Source organism: Oncorhynchus mykiss, chromosome 5 (genome assembly GCF_057628025.1).
Source record: "Oncorhynchus mykiss isolate SJ-2025 chromosome 5, ASM5762802v1, whole genome shotgun sequence".
NCBI lineage: Eukaryota > Metazoa > Chordata > Actinopteri > Salmoniformes > Salmonidae > Oncorhynchus > Oncorhynchus mykiss.
The window spans coordinates 14,648,279-14,673,848 of NC_143026.1; the positions used below are offsets into that span (position 1 = coordinate 14,648,279).

Here is a 25,570-nt window from a genome sequence, read left to right on the forward strand (position 1 = left end):
ATGCTTCAGACCATTCAGGTGAAAAATACTTATGTACTAGGGTCCGAACTGAAGTAAAAGTATCCATACACCGGATAGGTGCCGTGAAATGTGTTGTTTTACAGGATCAGCCATAGTAGTACCGTGCCACTGGAGAAAATTAGGTTTAAGTGACTTGCTCAAGGACACATCAGCAAATTCTTCACATTGACAGCTCAGGTATTCAAACGAGTGACCTTTTGGTTACTTGCCTAATGCTCTAACCACTAGGCTACCTGCCGCCCTAGATAGTGTGTGTCAGTGGTGCATGCAGTCAATTTGTTCCCTGCTGTTGACAAAGCACGAGAGAGGGAGATTATGCAGGCTGAGGCAAGTCATCTGGCATCTGGTGCAGGATAACAAACCCCTATGTCTGCTGACACAGGGAAAAGGGAAAGAACAAGATAGTTGCTGCGCTGAGAGAGCCGGTTCACCTCCGTTGGGTCTTCCATTGTGCGTTCTTCTCAATCACAACTTCCCTTTGTGCTGCCAGAAAAGGCACCCCCAAAAGCATCTGAGAGTGCAGTTGGTTGGAATCAAAGTGACTGTCAATAGTATAGTCGGTAGGGATACAGTTAAGTTGTTTTTATGCAAATATTTTCCTTGCATACCATGCACATACACTATAAATACAAAAGTATGTGGACAGCCCTAGTGGATTTGGCTATGTAAGCCACACCAGTTGCTGACAGGTGTATAAAATCAAGCACACAGCCATGCAATCTCCATAGAAAAACCACTACTAAATGACACCAATAAGAAGAAGAGACTTGCTTGGACTTGCTTGGGCCAAGAAACATGAGCAATGGACATTAGATTGGTGGAAATCTGTCCTTTGGTCTGATGAGTCCAAATTTGGGATTTTTGGTTCCAACCCCGCCGTGTCTTTGTGAGATGTAGACTAGGTGAACGGATAATCTCTGCATGTGTGGTTCCCACCGTGAAGCAGGGAGGAGGAGGTGTGATGGTGTGGGGTTGCTTTGCTGGTGACACTGTCAGTGATTTATTTAGAACTCAAGACACACTTAACCAGCATGGCTACTACAGCATTCCGCAGCGATACGCCATCCCATCTGGTTTTAGCTTAGTGGGACTATCATTTGTTTTTCAACAGGACAATGACCCAACACAGGCTGTGTAAGGGCCATTTGATCAAGAAGGAGAGTGATGGAGTGCTGCATCAGATGACCTGGCCTCTACAATCACCCGACCTCAACCAAATTGAGATGTTTTGGGAATAGTTGGACCACAGAGTGAAGGAAAAGCAGCCAACAAGTGCTCAGCGTATGTGGGAACTCCTTCAAGACTGTTGTAAAACTATTCCAGGTGAAGCTAGTTGAGAAAATGCCAAGAGTGGGCAAAGCTGTCATCAAGGCAAAGGGTGGCTACCTTGAAGTATCTAAAATATAAATATATTTTGATTTGTTTAACTATTTTTTGGTTACTACATGATTCCATATGTGTTATTTCATAGTTTTAATGTCTTCACTATTATTCTACAATGTAGAAAATGGTGAAGATAAAGAAAAAACATTGAATGAGTAGGTGTCTGAACTTTTGATTGGAACTGAGTATATTTTAATATTTTACTCCCTTTTTGATCTTGTCTTATTGCTGCAACTCCCCAATGGGCTCAGGAGAGGTGAAGGTTGAGCCACGCGTCCTCCAAAACGTGACCCGGTTCTTTATGCCCACCCACACCAATGTGCTGGAGGAAACACTGTTCAAGTGATGACCAAAGTCAACCTGCAGGCACCTGTCCCGCCAGAGTGCGATGAGCCAAGTAAAGCCCCCCCCCCAGATGACACTGGGCCATTTGTGCACTAACTCCCGGTCACAGCTGGTTGTGATACAGCCTGGGATCAAACCCAGGTCAGTAGTGAAACCTCAAGCACTGTGATGCAATGCCTTAGAACACTGTGCCACTCGGGAGGCCCTAGAACCAGAATTGTTTGTTGGGAGCTTCATGAAATGTGTTTCCATGGCCGAGCAGCCTCACACAAGCCTAAGATCACCATGCGCATTGCCAAGAGTCGGCTGGAGTGGTGTAAATCTCGCCACCCCTGGACTCTGGAGCAGTGGAAACGGGTTCTCTGGAGTGATGAATTGCTTCACCATCTGGCAGTCCGACGGACAAATCTGGGTTTGGCGGATGCCAGGAGAACGCTACCCGCTCGAATGCATAGTGGCAACTGTAAAGTTTGGTGGAGGAGGAATAATGGTCTGGGGCTGTTTTTCATGGTTGGGCTAGGCCTCTTCGTTCCAGTGAAGGTAAATCTTAACACTACAGCATACAATGACATTCTAGACGATTCTGTGCTTCCAACTTTGTGGCAACAGTTTGGGAAAGGCCCTATCCTGTTTCAGCATACAGAAATGGTTTGTTGAGATCAGTGTAAAAGAACATGACTGGCCTGTACAGAGCCCTGACCTCAACCCCATTGAACACCTTTGGGATGAATTGGAAAGCCGACTGCGAGCCAGTCCTAATCGCCCAACATCGGGGCCCGACCTCACTAATGCTCTTGTGACTGAATGGAAGCTCGTTCACTCAGCAATGTTCCAACATCTTGTGGAAGCCTTCCCAGAAGAGTGGAAGCTGTTATAGCAGCAAAGGGGGGACCAACTCCATATTAATGCCCATGATTTTGGAATGAAATGTTCGACAAACAGGTGTCCACAAACTTTTGGTCATGTAGTGTATGTTATAGTCTACAAACAGAGTGGGTACTTTCTTTTCAAATAACTTTGCTGATTTCGACTGAATGATAAACAGACAAAGGTTACCATGGCAAAGCATAGATTAATGGTCAGAGGGCAGTCACAGACATATGACTAAAGGGGAGCATGCCGACGCTCCTTAAAAACCTGTCAATTGAGAAAGAAGTATGGTTGAAAGCAACGCTGGCAGCTCCGCTTTGAAAGAAATGCTACTGAGAATTATCTAGTGGTATCTGAACATGTAGATGCTTGTGTAGATACTGTAATTTAAGCTCAAGAGGTGCTATACTGGAACTTAGCAAGTCTACATTCGTATCCCATCATTTTTCAGAGACTGAACCGTAAAGCTTGAGAGACTTCGTGAGATACTTACATGTAGTTTACAATTCAAGCCATTGAAAGCAGGATAAGTACTTAAGTCAAGGTTCCAAAATGGGTCTGTTGGAGTAGTCTGACGTAGTGTGGCAACATAGACAGAACTGTGAGTTCACCAGAGAGCTCTTAAAATATTCCCTGAAGTTGTTGGAACGTTCACTCATGAGATTAATCTACACTACAGAATTAGTTTTGAAACCTTTTTGTATTGAATTCTTTCATTGTTTCCTTTGAGACACACAGACTAGTGAGCCAGAACCCAATGTCTAACATTGATTTGACGATTTGAGGAATCTCTTCACCCCAAGCGAGACCTGCCATCAAAATAATTTTCCTTAGCAGTGGTCTTTGGTGTTGCAACCAATTCATTCTTCTCTAACTAACAACTTAGATACACCACTGTCAATGCCTCTTTCTTTCTCTCATTTCCCATCATATTACATCCTCATCCTCTTCCTGCTAAACCATTTCTTCACTCAGTGTAATCACTTAGTTTGTGTGTACAACCTCTCAAGGCGTGCAGAATGCAGGTCTCTGGGGCTCGTTGTGTATAAATATTTATCCTCGATGGATTTCCTCCAGCGTGCACATTCTTTATCTTTATGGCCTACTTGTTATCTACCAAAGGGTGTCTGAGTTAGTGGGGATAGTGCTCATACAGTGCATTCGGAAAAGTATTCAGACTCCTTGACTTTTTCCACATTTTGTTATGTTACAGCCTTAATCTAAAATGTATAAAAATGTTCCCTCATCAATCTACTACACACAATTATACATAATGACAAAGCAAAAACAGGTTTTTAGAAATGTAGCAAATTTATTTAAAAACTGAAATATTACATTTACATAAGTATTCAGACCATTTACTCAGTACTTTGTTGAAGCATCTTTGGCAGCGATTACAGTCTCGAGTCTTCTTGGGTATGACGCTATAAGCTTGTCACACTGGTATTTGGAGAGTTTCTCCCATTCTTCTTTGCAGATCCTCTCAAGCTCTGTCAGGTTGGATGGGGAGCGTTGCTGCACAGCTATTTTTTATGTCTCTCCAGAGATATTTGATCGGGGTCAAGTCCGGGCTCTGGCTGGGCCACTCAAGGACATTCAGAGACTTGTCCCGAAGCCATTCCTGAAATGTCTTGGTTGTGTGATTAGGGTCGTTGTCCTGTTGGAAGGTGAACCTACGCCCAAGTCTGAGGTCCTAAGTGCTCTGGAGACAGGTATTCATCAAGGAACTCTCTTTGCTCCGTTCATCTTTCCCTCGATCCTGACTTGTCTCCCAGTCCATGGTGCTGAAAAACACTCCCACAGCATGATGCCACCACCATGCCTCACCGTGGGGATGGTGCCAGGTTTCCTCGAAACATGCCGCTTAGCATTCAGGCCACGGAGATCAATATTGGTTTCATCAGACCAGAGGATCTTGTTTCTCGTGGTTTGAGAGTATTTAGGTGCCTTTTGGCAAACTCAAATCGGGCTGTCATGTGCCTTTTATCGAGGAGTGGCTTCCTTCTGGCCACTCTACCATAAAGACCTGATTGGTGGAGTGCTGCAGAGATGGTTGTCCTTCTGAAAGGTTCTCCCATCTCCACAGAGGAACTCTAGAGCTCTGTCAGAGTGACCTTCGGGTTCTTGGTCACCTCCCTAACAAAGACCCTTCTCCCCTGATTGCTCAGTTTGGCTGGGCGGCCAGCTCTGGGAAGAGTCTTGGTGGTTCCAAACTTATTCCATTTAAGAATGATGGAGGCCACGGTGTTCTTGGGGACCTTCAATGCTGCAGACATTTTTTTGGTACCCTTCCCCATATCTGTGCCTCGCCACGATCCTGTCTCGGAGCTCTACAGACAATTCCTTTGACCATGTAGGTTGTTTTTTTCTCTGACATGCACTGTCAACTGTGGGACATTGTATAGACAGGTGTGTGCCTTTACAAATCATGTCCAATCAATTGAATTTACCACAGGTGGACTCCAATCAAGTTGTAGAAACATCTCAAGTATGATCAATGGAAACAGGATGCACCTGAGCTCAATTTCAAGTCACATAGCAAAGGGTCTGAGTTTTTATGTAAATAAGTTATTTTTTTATTTTAATAAATTAGCACAATTTTCTAAAAACCTGTTTCCACGTTGTCATTATGGGGTATTTTGTGTAGATTGCTGAGGATTTATTTTTATTTTTAATCCATTTTAGAATAAGGCTGTAATGTAACAACATGTGGAAAAAGTCAAGGGGTCTGAATACTTTCCGAAGGCACTGTATATATACTGTGTGCAGTATGTGCTCAGTATGTAGGAGGAAAGTAAATGTTGCACCTTTTTCCTGTTTCAGTTGTGGATTTAGATGGATGTCACAAAGGGTGCATTGAAAAGTCTGAGTACCTAATCGTCTTGGTTGGATGAAGCTGTTTTCCCCTACACTTTCTTCTAAGAAAGAAAGGCTACCTTCTAATCAGGGGTGAAAGTAGAATACATGTTTTCCCGGTACCCAACCTCCTAAATGTGCACACGCTGCGCCAAACATTTTTATGGACCTAATCATAGAATTACATATATAATCGCTATTAATTCAATAGCATCTCTGTGGGCCTAGTCGTAAAGATTTGTCATTTCACTTTTAAAATGTATTGTGGCATAAACACAACCAGTCATGATGTTTCATCTGATTGTCAGACAATCACGTCAAATGGCTCCATTACTAGGCTACCTGCCTACGTTCATCCACTCACAACATATTACCAGCCTCCAAACAGTGGTGAATGGTAAGAGACTGTTACTCAAAACACCAAAACGTGTCATGGCATTGGCGATTGTCATTAGGTTAGCATTTATGTGTCCACTGCTGTCCTCGCGGTTCTCAGTGTCGGCCACTCATCGCTGCCTTGGAAAATGTCTGTTTTTCTCGAAACCACGTTGCATTTTGGATCGTAGGCTATACCACCCGTTTTCATGTCCATTTGCACATTTTTCATGCCTCTGACTGGTACGGCGTACCCCCATGATTTATTTTGTCGGGACGCCGTACCAGACCGTACCGCCTTACTTTCACGCCTTGGTTCTAATCTACAGTAAAGCAATCTTTAAATTTCAATTGGAGCCCGACCGATATATCATCCGATAATTCCAGCGATAGCTGGAAAAAAGGGAATCTCATGCTGATCTGAACACTTGCAACCATTCTCATGATATGTCATTATTGTCTCAATGTAAGAAATCAACATAACGTTTTTTTTGTTTTTTGTTGTATAACGGGATATCAGCAGATATATCGGTATCGGTAAAGTTTGTCCCCCATGAAATCACAATATGTATCGGACCCCAAAAAACTATCGGTCGGGCTCTAGTTTCAGTTGAAGACCAATTGTTTTCAGATTGGTATGGTAACAGCATCATAAGTCACATTCATGACAAACTCCTTTGTTGTACACCAGACAGACATCCAGATGTTGTCTATGATCAGGGTGAGAGGGAATTTTCTAACACCTGTTCCCCTCACTACAGCTGTGTGTTCAGGGTATGAGGGAGGCATTGGGGCTGGGTAAGGTTTTTAGTGAATGAATGACATAGACAAAAGCCCCTTTTATAGCAACAGACGCCACCAGGGAGATTACCCCCCAGAGCCATGGTCTGTAGGCGGGCACATTTTGTTGTCATGTTTCACCGTTAGCTGGGGTTTGCCAAGGTGAGCAAGACACAGCTATCCAGAACTGTCCTGTAGGGACATGTCAGCTCTCTTTTACTGGGTTTTCCCCTAGTTTCCATCTGACAGACTGCGGTTCTGTGTTGTTCGACCTCACTGGATCTTTAAGCCCGTTGTTGAAATGCAACCCAACATCCACCGCCACATGCTTGACTAAAACCAGTCACTTAGTCAGTTCTATTGGACTACTGTTGAAGCCAGTTCAGCTGATTTCATCAACCAATCTGTGTGCAGTATGATGCGGTGTCCCTGAATCTCCCTGAATATGTGAAATATATTTCATTAGAGGTTCAGAATAAATTACGGCAGTGTTTTCCAAATGGAGGGTTGGGACCTATTGGTTGGTCACAGTAAAAGCCTTTTCGGCTGTGGTTCAAAGTTGGGACTTGGCTACAAATGTGGTATTCTTAATGTTAAGTGAAGGAAAGTAAAGTAAGGATAGAAGTCAATAGGCTATAGTTGGGTGATGTCTCCAAAAAGTTATCATATCTCAGGCTATCACAGACCAAAACATTGCTATCAGGTGATAAATACATCTGGTGTAAATCTGCCAGCGGTCTCAGCGGCATACAATGCTTCACACAGAATGGGGCAGTCATCAGTTTTATGGGGCAGACCTGGAGTTTGGCTTTCTCTCTTGCACAAGTACTATGTTCTCTATTGTCTTAGTCAGTTGAGGCCTGTAAATGTAGCCTATTGTCTGCCAATCTGAACAATGATATATTGGGCCTTTCTTTGAAACTCACACCCAACTAAGAAAATCAAACCCATGCATCCCTCACATAAGGATGACATCTGGTCCAATGTCACCTGTTTCTAATAAGCATGGAACTTGTAACTCCCATTGGACCAAAAATATTTCAAAGCTCTTGATGGTCCTGAGTTATGAGTAATTAATTCATCTGCGTGTGGTTGTTATGAGCACACTGAATAGCTGACAACATGCTGGAGGGTTGTTTTCTTCTTATTAGATTTGGCCAAGTCTCACAAAGATGCTATTTTGGCTCTGCTGGTAAGTGGTTGTTCTCACCGTAGTTAGCATTTTTTCATCATGAATCTTGTTCTGGAGGCAGCTCTGCAGAGTTGTCACTTGCTGGCACAGCCACAATATCATAAAATATGATTTTAAACCTAACCTTAAACACACTGCTAACCCTAATTCCTAACCCGAACCTCAAATTAAGACCAAAAAGCACATTTTTGTTTTCATACATTTTTACAATATAGTCAATTTTGACTTTACACCTGGCCTATCGAAGGGGAAATCACTCAGTTCTGCCACCAGGACAAGACTCGTGACAATAAACGTCAACCTGCGTTCTGCATAGAGACTTTTTTGGCTACGGTTCATTGCATCAGCTGAACCCCAAAAGATCTGAACTAACTGTCTTGTCACGTTGAGTGTCAAAGCAAAAGATATGTAGGTGGTCTATTAAATAGGTATTATGTTGTTTATCTTTAAAATATTGGATGAAAAGTGAACACCTGCCCTTGAATATTTTTGATGCTGCTTTCTCTTGCAGCATTCTTCAACACAGTATCTGCACTTTGATATTAGAGTAGGAGTCAGATGTTCAGGCTGCTGCACTGATACTATGGATGCTCTAGTCTACAGCGCCTGGTTAAATTGTGTTTGAGAGCTTATTTTTAGTCTCTAAATGGTTAAATGAGTGAGAAATATATGTCATTGCAATCGTATATGTTGCCCACTCACAAACTATTATCTCAAATGAACATGTTGAATTATTTAGCCATATTGTGACGCACTCAGGCGTAGTGGGAGCGGAGTCAGGTGCAGGAGGCAGAAGGTACGGAATAGTGCTTTTATTTCAGCACAGGGAAAATCGTACACTCCAAATACCAGGCGCACATCCACGATTGGCCAAAAACAGTACCTAACTAGTCTGGAGAAAAACCCAAAACGAAACACACTACCACACATAAACACAGTGGAAAAATAAGCCCGCACAAAGAGCAGGCGGGCCTTACCGGCTTAAATAGCCCAACTAAAAACCTAAACAAGAAACAGGTGTAACCAATAAGACAAAACCAACAGAAAAGGGAAAAGGGATCAGTGGCAGCTAGTAGACTGGTGACGATGACCGCCGAGCGCCGCACGAACAGGAAGAGGAGCCACCTTCGGTAGGAGTCGTGACACATATTCAATTATTTTATATTGAGCAAATTTCCTTAATGTAGACCGTTTGTGTTACTACCTTACACAAGTTAGCATTTTCACCCCATAAATGACACATCCTTTTTTACCTCCGATTGGGAATGTTAGTATAAATGTTTATAGTCATCACGATGACATAAGATCAATTGCTTAAATCCCTTGGCTGAATACAGTGTGCAACATCCTGTGGTGGAAAACTGTATTTTATTTCCTCATTTCCCCCCCAACTGCACACCATTAAAGCTCGATAAGGAGGGAAATGATGCCTTTGCAGCCTGAACGGTGGGTGCGTTATGTACGAACCAGCCTACATGGGACACGAGTGTATTACCAGTTGGGCACATAAATCCTAGACGATAGCATAAATCTAGCGCCCACTATCGGCTGCCTAACCAAATTGGGGTTTCATCCATACGTCAAGGTCAGTGCCACTGTGATCAATTAAAAAAAAAAAAGATAGACATGACATAAAATTGAATGGTTACAGAATTTACAGAATAACTTGGAGATAGGAGGGAAGGCTTCCTCATTCAAAGGCTGAAAAACAGAAGTGTACCTGGTTACTTATTATGTTAGATCGTACAACTGATAGACATAAATGGGATTCCTCTCTTAATGTCCATCTGCAAGGTTTGGAAATATGAGTTTTAGCAAGGAAGGTAGTGTGTACTAGTCCCTGATCACAACATCCAAGTCTTTCAAGCCTTTGTGAAAATGCACCACTGCATCAAAGCCTCTCATGTTAGACTTTTAATGGCCATTTAAAAATAGCTTGTTCACAAATTACAGCTTTTAAAGGGTACCCTTGGGCTGTCGGACGCGGAAGCATTTTTAAGACCGTTAAAACAAGAAAGAAACTACAATTCACCCTATTTCACCTCTACAACTGTCATCCCCTCCCCCATAGAAAAAAGCCAGAGAAGGAAAAGTTTCCAAGCCTTCACAGCTGCTTTTTAGGAAACAAGTAAACTGTAATAAAGCGAAGCCAAAGATAGAGCAAGGATAAAGTGGTGAGAGGGTTCAGCCGTCCCCCTTCCTCCGACCCCTCCCTGTCCTCCACCCAATCATCTCTCCACCCATTCAATTGACAGACCAATTCCCTCTAAATTCTCTGGAGGAAATTGACTAATAATGCCTTGGAGATTTATCTGGGTCCCGGAAGCCCAGCTCTTCCTGAGGTTCTCTATTAGAACGTTACAGTAATGTGCCATGCTGCAATTTACTGTGATGACCATGTCTTGCCATGCAGCTATCTAAAAACATTCATTCCATTTTCCATTTGATTTAGTTTGTCATTTTCTTTGTAGCCTAGATGTATGTGATTTTGTCAAAACAATAGCTTAATTTACATTCTTTGATTGGTACTTAGTTGCACATACCTCTTTTCACAGGGATGGCCTCAGAAGACTCACCCATATGGCCTGAAGAAGACGACAAGATTTGATCATACTCAGGACACTCTGAAGGAACAATTGCACCTGTCGGGAGGTGTCTATCCAGAGACTGTGTTGTCATGGAATGGCACAGAGTCAATCTGGAATCGGCCTCGCTGTGGTGTTCCAGACTATCCTACTCAGAAGCAAAGTGGCATCTCGGACTACCACATGACGAAGGGGGGCACCTTTGGAGGAAAGCAGCGGCGGAAGCGCTTCGTTGTCTTTGGGGGGCGCTGGGACAAGACTGACCTCACCTACAAGTAAGGTTATTCTTCTTTGGTTGATCTACACCAGGTATTCCCAAACTGGGGTACGCCAAATAAAAATGTGATTCACATAAAAAATTAATAATATTAATAATAGTATTTTAGAAGAAAAAAAAATACAAAAAATATCTTCAAATTTTTAAACAGTCCATTAATATTTTCCAACAGGGCTATACATTTGGGTGAGGTTTTTTTCTCGCCTGAGTAGCCTCGTTTCACTGCCAAAAATGTAATAAAACCATCTAGTGTTCAGCGAAATAACAACACAATGTCAAATACAGGTAGCCTAGTCAAATAATTAACATCCAATCACATTAACTGTTACTCTCTCGCGGGAAACTTTCACTCTTGCGCAGACATTTAGAAGCGAAACATGATCATTTGAAAAATAAAGACGTCTTTTCAGTAGTAAGACATGTACAAAAGCAACAGATACCATTAATAAGAAGGCCTAGAAGTGTCTTATATGGTGAGCTACCGAGTGGCTAGGACAGGCAAGTCCCATGCTATTGTGGAGGACTTAATTCTTCCTGCTGCCACGGATATGTCTGGGGCAATGTTTGGGGAAAAGGCCCAAAAAACTATACAGACAATGACTTCATCAACAACACTGTTTCACGGCGCATCAGTGACATGGCAGGAGATGTTTTGAAACAATTACTGCTTCGCCAACAAGCCAGTGAGTTATATGCATTACAACTGGATGAGTCAACTGATGTGGCGTGCCTGACACAGATCCTGGTATATGTCTGTTACGTTTATTGGGGGTCAATTAAGGAAGACATCCTCTTCTGCAAACTACTGGAAACCAGGGCAACATGAGAGGATATTTTTAAAGTACTGGACAGCTTTGTGACATCAAATGGACTTTGGTGGTCAAGATGGCATAAAAGTCATGACAGGGAGACTTAGTGGAGTGGTAACGCAGTTTCTCCCGACTCCACTTGGGTACACTGCAGCATCCACCGAGAGGCTCTTGCTGTCAAGGGAATGCCTGACAGCTTGAAAGACGTTTTGGACACTACAGTGAAAATGGTTAACTTTGTTAACTTAAAGCAAGGCCCCTGAACTCTTGTGTATTTTCTGCATTATACAATGATATGGGCAGCGACCATGTAATGCTTTTATAACACTGGTTATAAAAGGGCAAAGTATTGATATGATATTTTAAATTGAGAGACAAGCTTGAAGTTTTGTTTACTGACCATCATTTGCACTTGTCTGACCGCTTGCATGATGACGGGTTTCTCACACGACTGGCCTATCTGGGAGATGTTTTTTCTCTCCTGAATGATCTAAATCTAGGATTTCAGGGACTCTCTGCAACTATATTCAATGTGCGGGACAAAATTGAGGCTATGATTAAGAAGTTGGAGCTCTTTTCTGTCTGCATTAACAAGGACAACACAGGTCTTTCCATCATTGTATGATTGTTTGTGTGCAAATGAAATCAAGCTTACGGACAATGTATCACATAGTGTGTGTGGCAGGCTTACAATGATGGAAAAAACAACATTTGAGAGTGCGCTGACCCTGGTGCTAGAGGTTGAATGTTTGAAGGGGTGCAGGACCATACATTTTTATTTGGCGTACCCCAGTTTGGGAACCACTGCTCTAGACATATCCATGCATTTCGCCTTTTCACTGGGATCTGCTTTTCCTGAGTTTGCGCTGGAATTTTTATACATGGCGTAGAAATTCAAGAGGTTATCACTGATATCTGTAGTTTAGCCAGCAAGGACAGAGTCACAAATGCAACCCCTGTCACGGTAGACTGGTTAACTTCTACAGTACACTGGCAGGCAAAGGCCACCACCGGCCTGCAAAGGTCGCTACTGGCTGGCAAAAGCCACTACATTGTTCTGAATGAAAGGCGGGTAATGTGTACATCATATGTATCACTCTGGTCCCCAACCCAGCACCTCAGCTTATTTTATATGCTCAAAATCAAGAATCATTTGGGTTCGGCCACCCAGGTTACAGCTACTGAGAGGAGAGAGGAGCCTTTACACTGAAGCCAAAACTTCTAAAGAGACACATTTCAGTGAAGGATAATTTACTTTGTTGTAAAGGATAGGCTGCCCAGCCTATGTAGATGTGTATTCAGTGTTTGGCTGAGTTCATGTTTTTGATAGAATTTCAAACCAGACATGGCAGAAAACTAGGAGGCTCTACTTCAATTTACTTTGGGATTTCTTTGCCTTTGAAGCACCTTTTGAGTGACACGGTGACCTCGTGCCCTCGGGGTCATCTGCACTCCTCCCTGTTTTTGGACTGCCTTGCCTCTTCCATTAAAGTCAAAAGACGGGCCACACTGGACATTTGCCACCCACCCCCTCTGTCATTTGGAGTCAGGGGGGGTCGCGACCTGAAAAAACATAGCATTTACAAGACAGTGTCAGAGCACTCAAGCATGTTACAGCAGAGCAGACCGCATGCTTCCTGATGTCTCCACATACAGCTCAGCAGGAAGGGGGCTGGAGAGGGGAAAGGTCAAGTTAATAGTTACTTCCAGAGGAGTGTTATCAGAAGAGCAACACTGAGTCTTTGTTACAGAAAGCAATTTATTTTTCAGCACAACAGTAAGTGTCACTCATATTTTTTTCATTAGTCCACTGTTAATACAGTCCCAAAACATTTCAAGATATAGGATTTTCAAGAAGCAAAGTGTCACTTGCCACATCATGATGATGCCTGTGGGAAGTGACACTTTGCTTCTTGAAAGTCCAATATCTTGAAAACTTGACTGCTGACATGCTAAACATTTTGGGACTGTATTAAAGAGATGCTCTGGAACTTTTGGATATTTTTTAGCCAGCAGTTCTGAAAGTAGCACTCATGAGCCAAAAAATAGCCTAAGGCACATATGTGCTCCATGTCATATCTCATCTCTCTCTCTCTCTCTCTCTCTCTCTCTCTCTCTCTCTCTCTCTCTCTCTCTCTCTCTCTCTCTCTCTCTCTCTCTCTCTCTCTCTCTGTTGGGCAGGCCTTTTGCTAGCTGTCCCTCAAATGTGAGGGGCTGAAGCTCATTGGCTAAAACTCAAATTGCTAGGGTGCTGACCCATGTGGAGGTAAAAATGTAGGAAACATCTTCAAGAAAACAGTTGCTTTCAAACTAGGGATTTTGTGGCTAATTGAGCAGTAATTCTGCTCATAGATTATGTATGTATGAACTACACATTGACACATCCATCCCAAAGCAGGATGTTTAAAAAATATATTTTTTTTAGTCGCCAAAGTACCGGAGCATGTCTTTAATAACAGTGGATTAATGAAAAAATACAGAAATATAGTTTTTGAGTGGATTTTCCCTTTAATGGCGTAGAATTGTTATATTGTATGAATAGTGAGCTTATGTTTTCATGTGAAAAATGCCATATGTATTGATCAAGAGTAAAAATACTGTGTATGATTAACCACCCTTCCCCAAACAAACAACAATATATTGCATCATAAGTCATCATTACTCATGATCCCTTTGAGGTAGCCACTTACTCAGTGTCCCTAAGTATAGCTTCATTGTCATTTTGCTGATTGTCAACAGGCACTGAACCTCCCGTGCCCTGCACTCCCTCTCACAGAAAAGAATTTCTGCACACACAGCTTTTCAAGAAAGGAACAAATAATTGTACGATTGTACAGTACTGTAGGGGTGTGTGCTGTACTCTGCTGGCTCATCACATTTTTACCTCAGGAGACACACAACAGCACAGAGCTGGACCTGCCTCTTTTGGCCCGCGAGCCAGCAATCAGCACTGTTGTCCCCGCTCTGGTTCCACTGCTCTTTTCCTAGAGTGGCTATGGTGAGGGGGGTCATTACCAGGCCAGCGTTTTACTGTCTCCTCTGTGATGACTAATAATAACGGGCCGTAGCATTAGCAACATAGTGACTGTTCCACATTCTGGAACTGAACTCCCAGGGCACAGGTTTAATGGGTGTCTGCTGCAGGCGTCGGGGGCTGTGGTTAGAACCGGGCCCCGGCATGCATCACCGTGGCAGGGTTAGGGAGGTTGTTGAAGTAGAGTAGGGTAATACAGCAACAGCACAAGGCTGGCCTCTCCTGTCTGGGCATGTATGTAGGGCCTCCACACAATGAGGCGCAATCCATTTTTGCAACCCCCGCCCATTCATTATGAAATCTAAAATGAAGAATAAAAGTGATAGCCGCCATGGCTGGTATCCAGGGAGGCACCAGGGGAAACGTCTGCAGGGCAGGGGGGTAACGGATTGCAACAGAAAGCAGAGGGGGGGTGGGGATTTTACTGGCGCCCACTGAGAAACCCATAATATGAAACATGAGACGGACATTGAGACTGAACATGTCACGGTTGTTTAAATGTCCTCCATGGGGTGTCGCCTGGTAATAACAAGCGCTGCCCTTCCTGTCTGTCAACGCCTGTCATAATAATGCAGGTCCTGGTTGGACGGACGCACACACAACCTCTGTCAACTCAGCATTCAGCCTTGCTGCATGGTAATCCACAACAACTGTGAACAAGAGGAAGTTATGTTTCTATGTACTGCACATTACCTGTGCCTTGAATAACTGAAGTATGAATCCAAATACAACAGGTGTAGCCTTTACCGTGAAATGCTTACTTTACAAGCCCTTTCCCAACAATGCAGAGTTAAGAAGTATGAACATGTGCAAATAAAAATAGAAAATAGGAACACAATAGATAACAATAACGAGGCAATGTACAAGGAGTACCGAGTCAATGTGCAGGGGTACGAGATAGTTGAGCTAATATGTATATGTAGGTAGGAGTAAAAGTGACAAGGCAGTCAGGATAGATAATTAACAAAGTAGCATCATTGTACGTATGTGAAGAGTGTAAAAATGTGTGTGTGGCGTCAGTATGCATGTGTGTGTGAGCATGTGTGTTTGTGTTGGAGTCTTAATAAAAAAAAATTAAAAAAATTAAAAATAAACTTTTATTTAACTAGGCAAGTCAGTTAAGAACAAATTTTTAAGTATGCGTGAGTGTGTGGGTAGAGTCCAGTGAGTGTGTGGGTAGAGTCCAGTGAGTGTGTGGGTAGAGTCCAGTGAGTGTGTGGGTAGAGTCCAGTGAGTGTGTGCGTAGAGTCCAGTGAGTGTGTGGGTAGAGTCCAGTGAGTGTGTGCGTAGAGTCAGTGCAAGACTAGGTCAATGCAAATAGTCCTGTTCACAACTGTTCAGCTGTCTTATGGCTTGGGGATAGAAGCTGTTCAGGAGCCTTTTGGTCTCAGACTTGGTACTACGGTACCGCTTAGCAGAATGAACAGGTCTATGGCTTGGGTGGCTGGGGTATAGAGGTTCTGGATGGCATGGAGCTCGGCCCCAGGGAAGTACTGGGCTGTCCACACCACCCTTTGCATCCGCCTTGCGGTCGGATGTCAAGCAGTTGCCATAACAGACGGTGATGCAGCAAGTCAAGATGGCAGCTGTCAGACTTTTTGAGGATAGGTATAATTTTTGTAAATTATTCTGCATAAAGAGTGTTGGTTGGTTAGTTGGGTCAGTATGCAAGCAAGCACCTATCATAGTCTTTGTTCATGTTGCTGTATACTTAAGTTGATCACTCTTTTGTCGCTGAGAATGTTCCTGCACTGCAGAAAATGCACCTTGTAGTGTATTTGACTTGTGGTTTCCACTTGAACATTTCAGACTTGATTTGCCCTAACAAAAAATGTGTCAACCCCTACATAAATGTTCATAATTTAGAATTCACATAATAACTCACATTTCCTGTTGCTGTAGGATTATTTACCTTCTGTAGCAAACTGGTTCAAATTAAATATGTATGATTGAACCATGCTATCATGGTGATCTGGCATTGTGCAGAAAGTTAATCCATACAACCCATTCAGCAACATATTATATCCTTTTGTTGATGTGGGATGTTTGACAGCTCCAACCCACCAGTCAAGCTGGGTGGCATCAGACTGGGCCTTGCACCCACTTTAGAGAGGCTTCTTTCTCACAACAACCAGATTATCCTAGACCAAGGTCACCCCGTGGCCCATGAAGCAACTAGAGAAGGGTGGCACTCACTCTGCCCCCCGCAAAAGAGGATTATGGGTAGAACACAGATGGCGATCATGCTGGTGGTTTCTGACGTGTGTGTGTGTGTGTTTGTGTCTCACAGGATCATGCGCTTCCCCTGGCAGTTGAGTAATGAGAAAGTCCGTCACATCTTGCAGGAGGCTCTGCGTGTGTGGAGTGAAGTCACACCCTTGAAGTTCACTGAGGTCAGCAGTGGGAGAGCTGACATCATCATCGACTTTACCAGGTAATCATCATTCTAGAGGTGTAGGATCTTAATTTGATCAGTATTGTCGTAACAAAATAGATCAACGATGGTAGACGAGAAGCAGGTACAGGAAGTGAACATTTAATTAACAATGGACATGAAACAAGGCATGACAGCGTCTGGACATGAACACATAACGACATTAATGCAGGCACAGGGAACAAATGAGGGAGCAGACAGTTATACACAGGGCAATCAACAAAGGGAAGGAGTCCAGGTGAGTTCAATGAGCGCTGCTGCACGTAATGATGGTGACATGTGTGCGTAATGAAGGGCAGCCTGGCGCCCTCGAGCGCCAGAGAGTTTAGTTTAGTCCATAATGGGGCTTGGTCGATGGTTAGACTATTAGCTGGGCAAAATTAGGCTACATGAAAAGTACAATACTGTAAATATAACTGTGTGTTAGTGTGGGTTTTCAGTGAATTTATGTAAATCACAAAGCTCATCTGCATTTCCTGTGGCGCAGAACACTGAGAACCTGAGGCAAGCTTGGGATGAACTCTATTTCAGCTCACGTATTTCAGAAAATCTATTGAAATTCCAGTCATGCACTGGAAAATGTGTTATTGATTTATATTACAGTTTTTAAATGTACTTTCAGTATAACAGCATTACTGGTCATATGACAGTGTGCTGGTGCACATCATCAAAACTATTGGTATGTCTTGTGTCACTTTCCTGACTCACTCAATGTCTGTGTTTATCTGTGAAGCACTCAACCTTTACTATAAATATTACTAATGCTAACACCCAGGACAACCTATTTCATCTGTCTTGTGCTTCTTATCAGGTTCATCTTGTTGACTTAGAGAAGTGAAGTTCTCGTCTTATCAGACAAAAACACAAGGACCTTTTCAAAAGAGAGGTTGAGGGATTAGCGTTGATGGTTGTACAGATAATCAGCTTTGCTGTTGGACATTTACACAGCTATGTTCATGACTTGTTATCTGTTAGGGAAAGAGGTGGGATATAAGGGAGTGGTGTTACAGCTAGTACAGGTGTAGCATTTTTCACAGGCCAACACTAGTGTTCAGTTATCTCGGTACAATCACCAAACTTGAGGGCAAGTTTCATTTACTCAATCAAATCTAAAAATGTGCATGAATTTGTGAATGTCCGTTTATCTTCAAAGAAATGTAATTCCTGAATTACATTTTCTAAATAGGAACCTGAACTCACCAACTCAGTTAAACTGAGTTGAATTGACCCCAACCCTGCCCATCTCTCACCCATGTCTATAATAGGCCATGCTCATGGGCGAATCGTCCCCCCCCCCCTCTCCATCCTGAATGCACTTGAATGTTACAAAGCAGGACTTGTTTGCTACGGTTTATTTGAATGAAAAGCCTCAGGGCACATTTCTTCGGCTCTCAATGGATTTGTTGCGTTGGCACGAGCACAACAACATTACATTCCCTTGTTGTAAATTACTGCAGCTTTAGAGCATCCACCTACACACCAGACCTATATACATGTTTCTTCTCTCAGACGATACTGTATCCGCCCTCGAGACCTTTGCCTTTGTAAGTAGAGATTAACACTGACGTTCTGTCTCGTCCCGCTGCGGAGTTCATTTTTCCAAGGTAATGTACAGAACAGAGGCGTTTATCCTGCTTATACCACAGTTGTAAAATAAAAAAATACTAAAGCACATATTTACCGGAAGAAATAACATGTTTTCGTAGATATTACAATTTTTTTTGTATTTTTTTTATAAGTGAATTCATACTTTCTCATCATTTGACCCAGTCGTTAGTTCCATCACTATGCAGGCTGGCAACATGAATTGGATTTAATCGCTGTGGTATGAGCCGTAACTCAATGCCCCCACAGTGTGATGGGTCTGAGCAATGGCATAGTTTAGGACCTTGTACCTTACATCAAAAAGATGCCTCAGTAATGACAGGATGTTCAGTTACTGTACTAGGTTGGATCTTGACATCGAGAGGGTTATGGAGCCCCAAGATTTGTTATAGACCCAGATTTTTTACTGTCTGCAATGACAGCATTACTTTGATTATTTACTATACAGAAGGCCCATGGAGCTTACTTGAATATCTGAGCAGAAAGGAAAGGATAAAATGTCAATTTCCCCTTTGAATGTGTCCTCATTAATGTTGAAATTGATACATGGATACATCCCTTGTATATAAGCAACAATACAAACATAATAACAAACATATGGGAATCAGATTTGTAAGGCGCCCATAAAGCAAGGTTCCCAAACTGGCGGCCCGCGGTTGGTTTTACTTGGGCCCCCAAGTTTTCTGAGCAAAGAAAATGTATATACAGTGCCTTGCGAAAGTATTCGGCCCCCTTGAACTTTGCAACCTTTTGCCACATTTCAGGCTTCAAACATAAAGATATAAAACTGTATTTTTTTGTGAAGAATCAACAACAAGTGGGACACAATCATGAAGTGGAACGACATTTATTGGATATTTAAAACTTTTTTAACAAATCAAAAACTGAAAAATTGGGCGTGCAAAATTATTCAGCCCCCTTAAGTTAATACTTTGTAGCGCCACCTTTTGCTGCGATTACAGCTGTAAGTCGCTTGGGGTATGTCTCTATCAGTTTTGCACATCGAGAGCCTGACATTTTTTCCCATTCCTCCTTGCAAAACAGCTCGAGCTCAGTGAGGTTGGATGGAGAGCATTTGTGAACAGCAGTTTTCAGTTCTTTCCACAGATTCTCGATTGGATGCAGGTCTGGACTTTGACTTGGCCATTCTAACAACTGGATATGTTTATTTTTGAACCATTCCATTGTAGATTTTGCTTTATGTTTTGGATCATTGTCTTGTTGGAAGACAAATCTCCGTCCCAGTCTCAGGTCTTTTGCAGACTCCATCAGGTTTTCTTCCAGAATAGTCCTGTATTTGGCTCCATCCATCTTCCCATCAATTTTAACCATCTTCCCTGTCCCTGCTGAAGAAAAGCAGGCCCAAACCATGATGCTGCCACCACCATGTTTGACAGTGGGGATGGTGTGTTCAGAGTGATGAACTGTGTTGCTTTTACGCCAAACATAACGTTTTGCATTGTTGCCAAAAAGTTCAATTTTGGTTTCATCTGACCAGAGCAACTTCTTCCACATGTTTGGTGTGTCTCCCAGGTGGCTTGTGGCAAACTTTAAACGACACTTTTTATGGATATCTTTAAGAAATGGCTTTCTTCTTGCCACTCTTCCATAAAGGCCAGATTTGTGCAATATACGACTCATTGTTGTCCTATGGACAGAGTCTCCCACCTCAGCTGTAGATCTCTGCAGTTCATCCAGAGTGATCATGGGCCTCTTGGCTGCATCTCTGATCAGTCTTCTCCTTGTATGAGCTGAAAGTTTAGAGGGACGGCCAGGTCTTGGTAGATTTGCAGTGGTCTGATACTCCTTCCATTTCAATATTATCGCTTGCACAGTGCTCCTTGGGATGTTTAAAGCTTGGGAAATCTTTTTGTATCCAAATCCGGCTTTAAACTTCTTCACAACAGTATCTCGGACCTGCCTGGTGTGTTCCTTGTTCTTCATGATGCTCTCTGCACTTTTAACGGACCTCTGAGACTATCACAGTGCAGGTGCATTTATACGGAGACTTGATTACACACAGGTGGATTGTATTTATCATCATTAGTCATTTAGGTCAACATTGTATCATTCAGAGATCCTCACTGAACTTCTGGAGAGAGTTTGCTGCACTGAAAGTAAAGGGGCTGAATAATTTTGCACGCCCAATTTTTCAGTTTTTGATTTGTTAAAAAAGTTTTAAATATCCAATAAATGTCGTTCCACTTCATGATTGTGTCCCACTTGTTGTTGATTCTTCACAAAAAAATACAGTTTTATATCTTTATGTTTGAAGCCTGAAATGTGGCAAAAGGTCGCAAAGTTCAAGGGGGCCGAATACTTTCGCAAGGCACTGTATATATTTTTTTATACTGAACAAAAATAGAAACGCAACATGCAACAATTTTAACAATTTTACTGACTTACATTTCAAATAAGGAAATCAGTCAATTGAAATAAATTCATTAGGCATGAATCTATAAATTTCATATGACTGGGCAGGAAGCCCAAACAGTTGGGAGCCAGGCCCACCCATTGGGGAGCCAGGTCCAGCCAATCAGACTGAGGTTTTCCCGATAAAAGGGCTTTATTACAGACAGAAATACTCCTCAGTTTCATCAGCTGTTCGGGAGGCTGGTCTCAGATGATCCCGCAGGTGAAGAAGCTGGATGTGGAGGTCCTGGGCTGGTGTGGTTACATGTGGTCCGTGGTTGTGAGACCAGTTGGACGTACTGCCAAATTCTCTAAAACGACGTTGGAGGCGGCTTATGGTAGAGAAATTAACATTGAATTATCTGGCAACAACTCTGGTGGACATTCCTGCAGTCAGCATGCCAATTGCACACTCCCTCAACACTTGAGACATCTGTGTGACAAAACTGCACATTTTGTGTAACAAAACTGAACATTTTAGTGTGGCCTTTTATTGTCCCTAGCACAAGGTGTACCTGTGTAATGATCATGCTGTTTAATCAGCTTCTTGATATGCCACACCTTTCAGGTGGATGGGTTATCTTGGCAAAGGAGAAATGCTCACTAGCACAACATTTGAGAGAAATAAGATTTTTGTACATATGGAACATTTCTGGGATCTTTTATTTTAGCTCATGAAACACCAACATGTTGCGTTTATATTTTTGTTCAGTATAGAATTTTCATAGTTAGACATAAAAGACACCAGGAAATCAGCTCCAAGTTTTCTATTTCCAAGTATTCCCACGCATAATAGAGAGACGTGATCGTATACAAATCTAAGCAATGTTTGAAATGATCTGTTTGGGATTCTTGCAATCAAATTGCAGTCTACTATTTGTAATTAAGTTCCAGGCCCTCCGACCATCCGCTTAAGAAGAAAATTTGCCCGCAGCTGAATCTAATGCCCTAAAGTGACTAATGAAGTGGTGAACTTTGTCTAAAATAAAATGCCTGACCACCCTGCCTTGTGCCTCTGTGTTTGTTGTGTAGGTACTGGCATGGTGATAACCTGCCTTTCGATGGTCCTGGAGGCATTCTGGCCCATGCCTTTTTCCCCAGAACTCACAGGGCAGGCGACATCCACTTTGACTATGATGAGAGTTGGACAGTGGGAAACAGCATGGGTGAGTGAATAGCAGAAATAACCTATTTAATTTACTGGTCTATAGTAGGAGGCTCCTCGCAGGAGGAAGGGGAGGACCGTCCTCCAGAGTGAATTTCATAAAAATAAAAATAGTGAAACATTAAAAAAGATACAACTATCCTAAATATGTTCACGTCACCAAATAATTGATTCAAACGCACTGCAATAAAGGTGTACAGTAGCCTCAGCAGCAGTCTGTAGGGTATCACTATGGTGTACTCTAGGTACATCGATTTCAATACAAAACCTAGGAGGCTCATGGTTCTCACCCCATTCCATAGACTTACACAGTAATTATGACAACTTTTTTTATTTATTTATTTTTTATTTTACCTTTATTTAACCAGGTAGGCAAGTTGAGAACAAGTTCTCATTTACAATTGCGACCTGGCCAAGATAAAGCAAAGCAGTTCGACAGATACAACGACACAGAGTTACACATGGAGTAAAACAAACATACAGTCAATAATACAGTATAAACAAGTCTATATACAATGTGAGCAAATGAGGTGAGAAGGGAGGTAAAGGCAAAAAAGTCCATGGTGGCAAGGTAAATACAATATGGCAAGTAAAACACTGGAATGGTAGTTTTGCAATGGAAGAATGTGCAAAGTAGAAATAAAAATAATGGGGTGCAAAGGAGCAAAATAAATAAATAAATTACAGTTGGGAAAGAGGTAGTTGTTTGGGCTAAATTATAGGTGGGCTATGTACAGGTGCAGTAATCTGTGAGCTGCTCTGAACTTCCAGAGGACGTCCTCCAAACTATCAGAGCTCTTGCAGCATGAACTGACATGTTGTCCACCCAATCAAAATATAAGAGAATAAATCTAGTACTGAAAGCATAAGCTACTGCTAGCTAGCCCTGCAGTGAATAAAATGTGGTGAATAGTTGACTCAGAGAGCGAGAAAGACAATAGTTTAACAGTTTTTAACAAATTTCTTCCAAAATTTAGAGAAGCAAGAGAGCGAGAGAGAGCTAGATATATTTGGTTGTATTTAAAAAAAACTTTAACTTAGCTAGCAAATGCAGCTAGCTAGTTTAGGATATTCAAACACCCGGCTCAAACAAAGAGGGATGCTATGTTTGCTAGCTGGCTATGGCTATCCAACACGGGAACTCTTCCAAGTCAAGGTAAGCTTTTGGTTTTATTAATTTATGATTGTAGCGGCTTTGTTAATGCATTAGTTGTAGTAGCTATGTTGACTATGACGTGGCAACGATGCAGGCTGTGTGTCGCGTTTAGCGGTCATGATATGAAGGTTTGGCTTGGAAAGGTTTTTCGCCTGGTCACAGACAGCTGATGTGTTGTGCATTGAAGTCTACAAGGGAAGGGAAAAGGTGAGAGGAGGAGAACACGTAGATAGTAAAGAGAAATAATTACAGTGCCTTGCGAAAGTATTCGGCCCCCTTGAACTTTGCGACCTTTTGCCACATTTCAGGCTTCAAACATAAAGATATAAAACTGTATTTTTTTGTGAAGAATCAACAACAAGTGGGACACAATCATGAAGTGGAACGACATTTATTGGATATTTCAAACTTTTTTAACAAATCAAAAACTGAAAAATTGGGCGTGCAAAATTATTCAGCCCCTTTACTTTCAGTGCAGCAAACTCTCTCCAGAAGTTCAGTGAGGATCTCTGAATGATCCAATGTTGACCTAAAGGACTAATGATGATAAATACAATCCACCTGTGTGTAATCAAGTCTCCGTATAAATGCACCTGCACTGTGATAGTCTCAGTGGTCCGTTAAAAGCGCAGAGAGCATCATGAAGAACAAGGAACACACCAGGCAGGTCCGAGATACTGTTGTGAAGAAGTTTAAAGCCGGATTTGGATACAAAAAGATTTCCCAAGCTTTAAACATCCCAAGGAGCACTGTGCAAGCGATAATATTGAAATGGAAGGAGTATCAGACCACTGCAAATCTACCAAGACCTGGCCGTCCCTCTAAACTTTCAGCTCATACAAGGAGAAGACTGATCAGAGATGCAGCCAAGCGGCCCATGATCACTCTGGATGAACTGCAGAGATCTACAGCTGAGGTGGGAGACTCTGTCCATAGGACAACAATGAGTCGTATATTGCACAAATCTGGCCTTTATGGAAGAGTGGCAAGAAGAAAGCCATTTCTTAAAGATATCCATAAAAAGTGTCGTTTAAAGTTTGCCACAAGCCACCTGGGAGACACACCAAACATGTGGAAGAAGGTGCTCTGGTCAGATGAAACCAAAATTGAACTTTTTGGCAACAATGCAAAACGTTATGTTTGGCGTAAAAGCAACACAGTTCATCACCCTGAACACACCATCCCCACTGTCAAACATGGTGGTGGCAGCATCATGGTTTGGGCCTGCTTTTCTTCAGCAGGGACAGGGAAGATGGTTAAAATTGATGGGAAGATGGATGGAGCCAAATACAGGACCATTCTGGAAGAAAACCTGATGGAGTCTGCAAAAGACCTGAGACTGGGACGGAGATTTGTCTTCCAACAAGACAATGATCCAAAACATAAAGCAAAATCTACAATGGAATGGTTCAAAAATAAACATATCCAGGTGTTAGAATGGCCAAGTCAAAGTCCAGACCTGAATCCAATCGAGAATCTGTGGAAAGAACTGAAAACTGCTGTTCACAAATGCTCCCCATCCAACCTCACTGAGTTCGAGCTGTTTTGCATGGAGGAATGGGAAAAAATTTCAGTCTCTCGATGTGCAAAACTGATAGAGACATACCCCAAGTGACTTACAGCTGTAATCGCAGCAAAAGGTGGCGCTGCAAAGTATTAACTTAAGGGGGCTGAATAATTTTGCACGCCCAATTTTTCAGTTTTTGATTTGTTAAAAAAGTTTGAAATATTCAATAAATGTCGTTCCACTTCATGATTGTGTCCCACTTGTTGTTGATTCTTCACAAAAAAATACAGTTTTATATCTTTATGTTTGAAGCCTGAAATGTGGCAAAAGGTCGCAAAGTTCAAGAGGGCCGAATACTTTCGCAAGGCACTGTATATATACAACGAGCAAAGAGATCATGTTGTTTTTATGTGGCTGCTATGAACGTGAATGTGTTTGTGTGCGATCAGGGGTGTATTATAGATATCGATTCTATCGAGGAAAAAACATTTCTTAAAACAGAAGCGAACGGAACAAAGCGGGGATAAACGTACCTGAATTTGTCCAATAGAAACTCACATTTGCAACTGTTGGACAAATGATTACACCCTAGATCAGCTAAATGCAGGCAAGAGTGTGCAAGGCGATTTTGAATGTGTCAATGTCTGTCACCTTGATTACTCAAAATTCTCTCAACCTGTGCACCTACGCTGTAAACTTCCATTCATAGGCTTGGTTGTACCAACCTCATGATGGGTACAGGGGAAATGTGAGTATCATGTAGT

General features: G+C 42.3%; 1 protein-coding gene across 2 annotated transcripts in view; it reads left to right on the forward strand.

The window, feature by feature from the left end:
- mmp11b (matrix metallopeptidase 11b) overlaps nt 1-25,570 on the forward strand; it is a 36,588-nt gene that overhangs the window by 5,297 nt on the left and 5,721 nt on the right. For both annotated transcript variants that reach the window (XM_021601785.3, XM_090233784.1), the window contains exons 2-4: nt 10,378-10,682; nt 16,818-16,961; nt 22,011-22,144. In XM_021601785.3, coding sequence (XP_021457460.1) covers nt 10,378-10,682; nt 16,818-16,961; nt 22,011-22,144 — 583 coding nt within the window. The remainder of the gene's footprint in view (nt 1-10,377; nt 10,683-16,817; nt 16,962-22,010; nt 22,145-25,570) is intronic.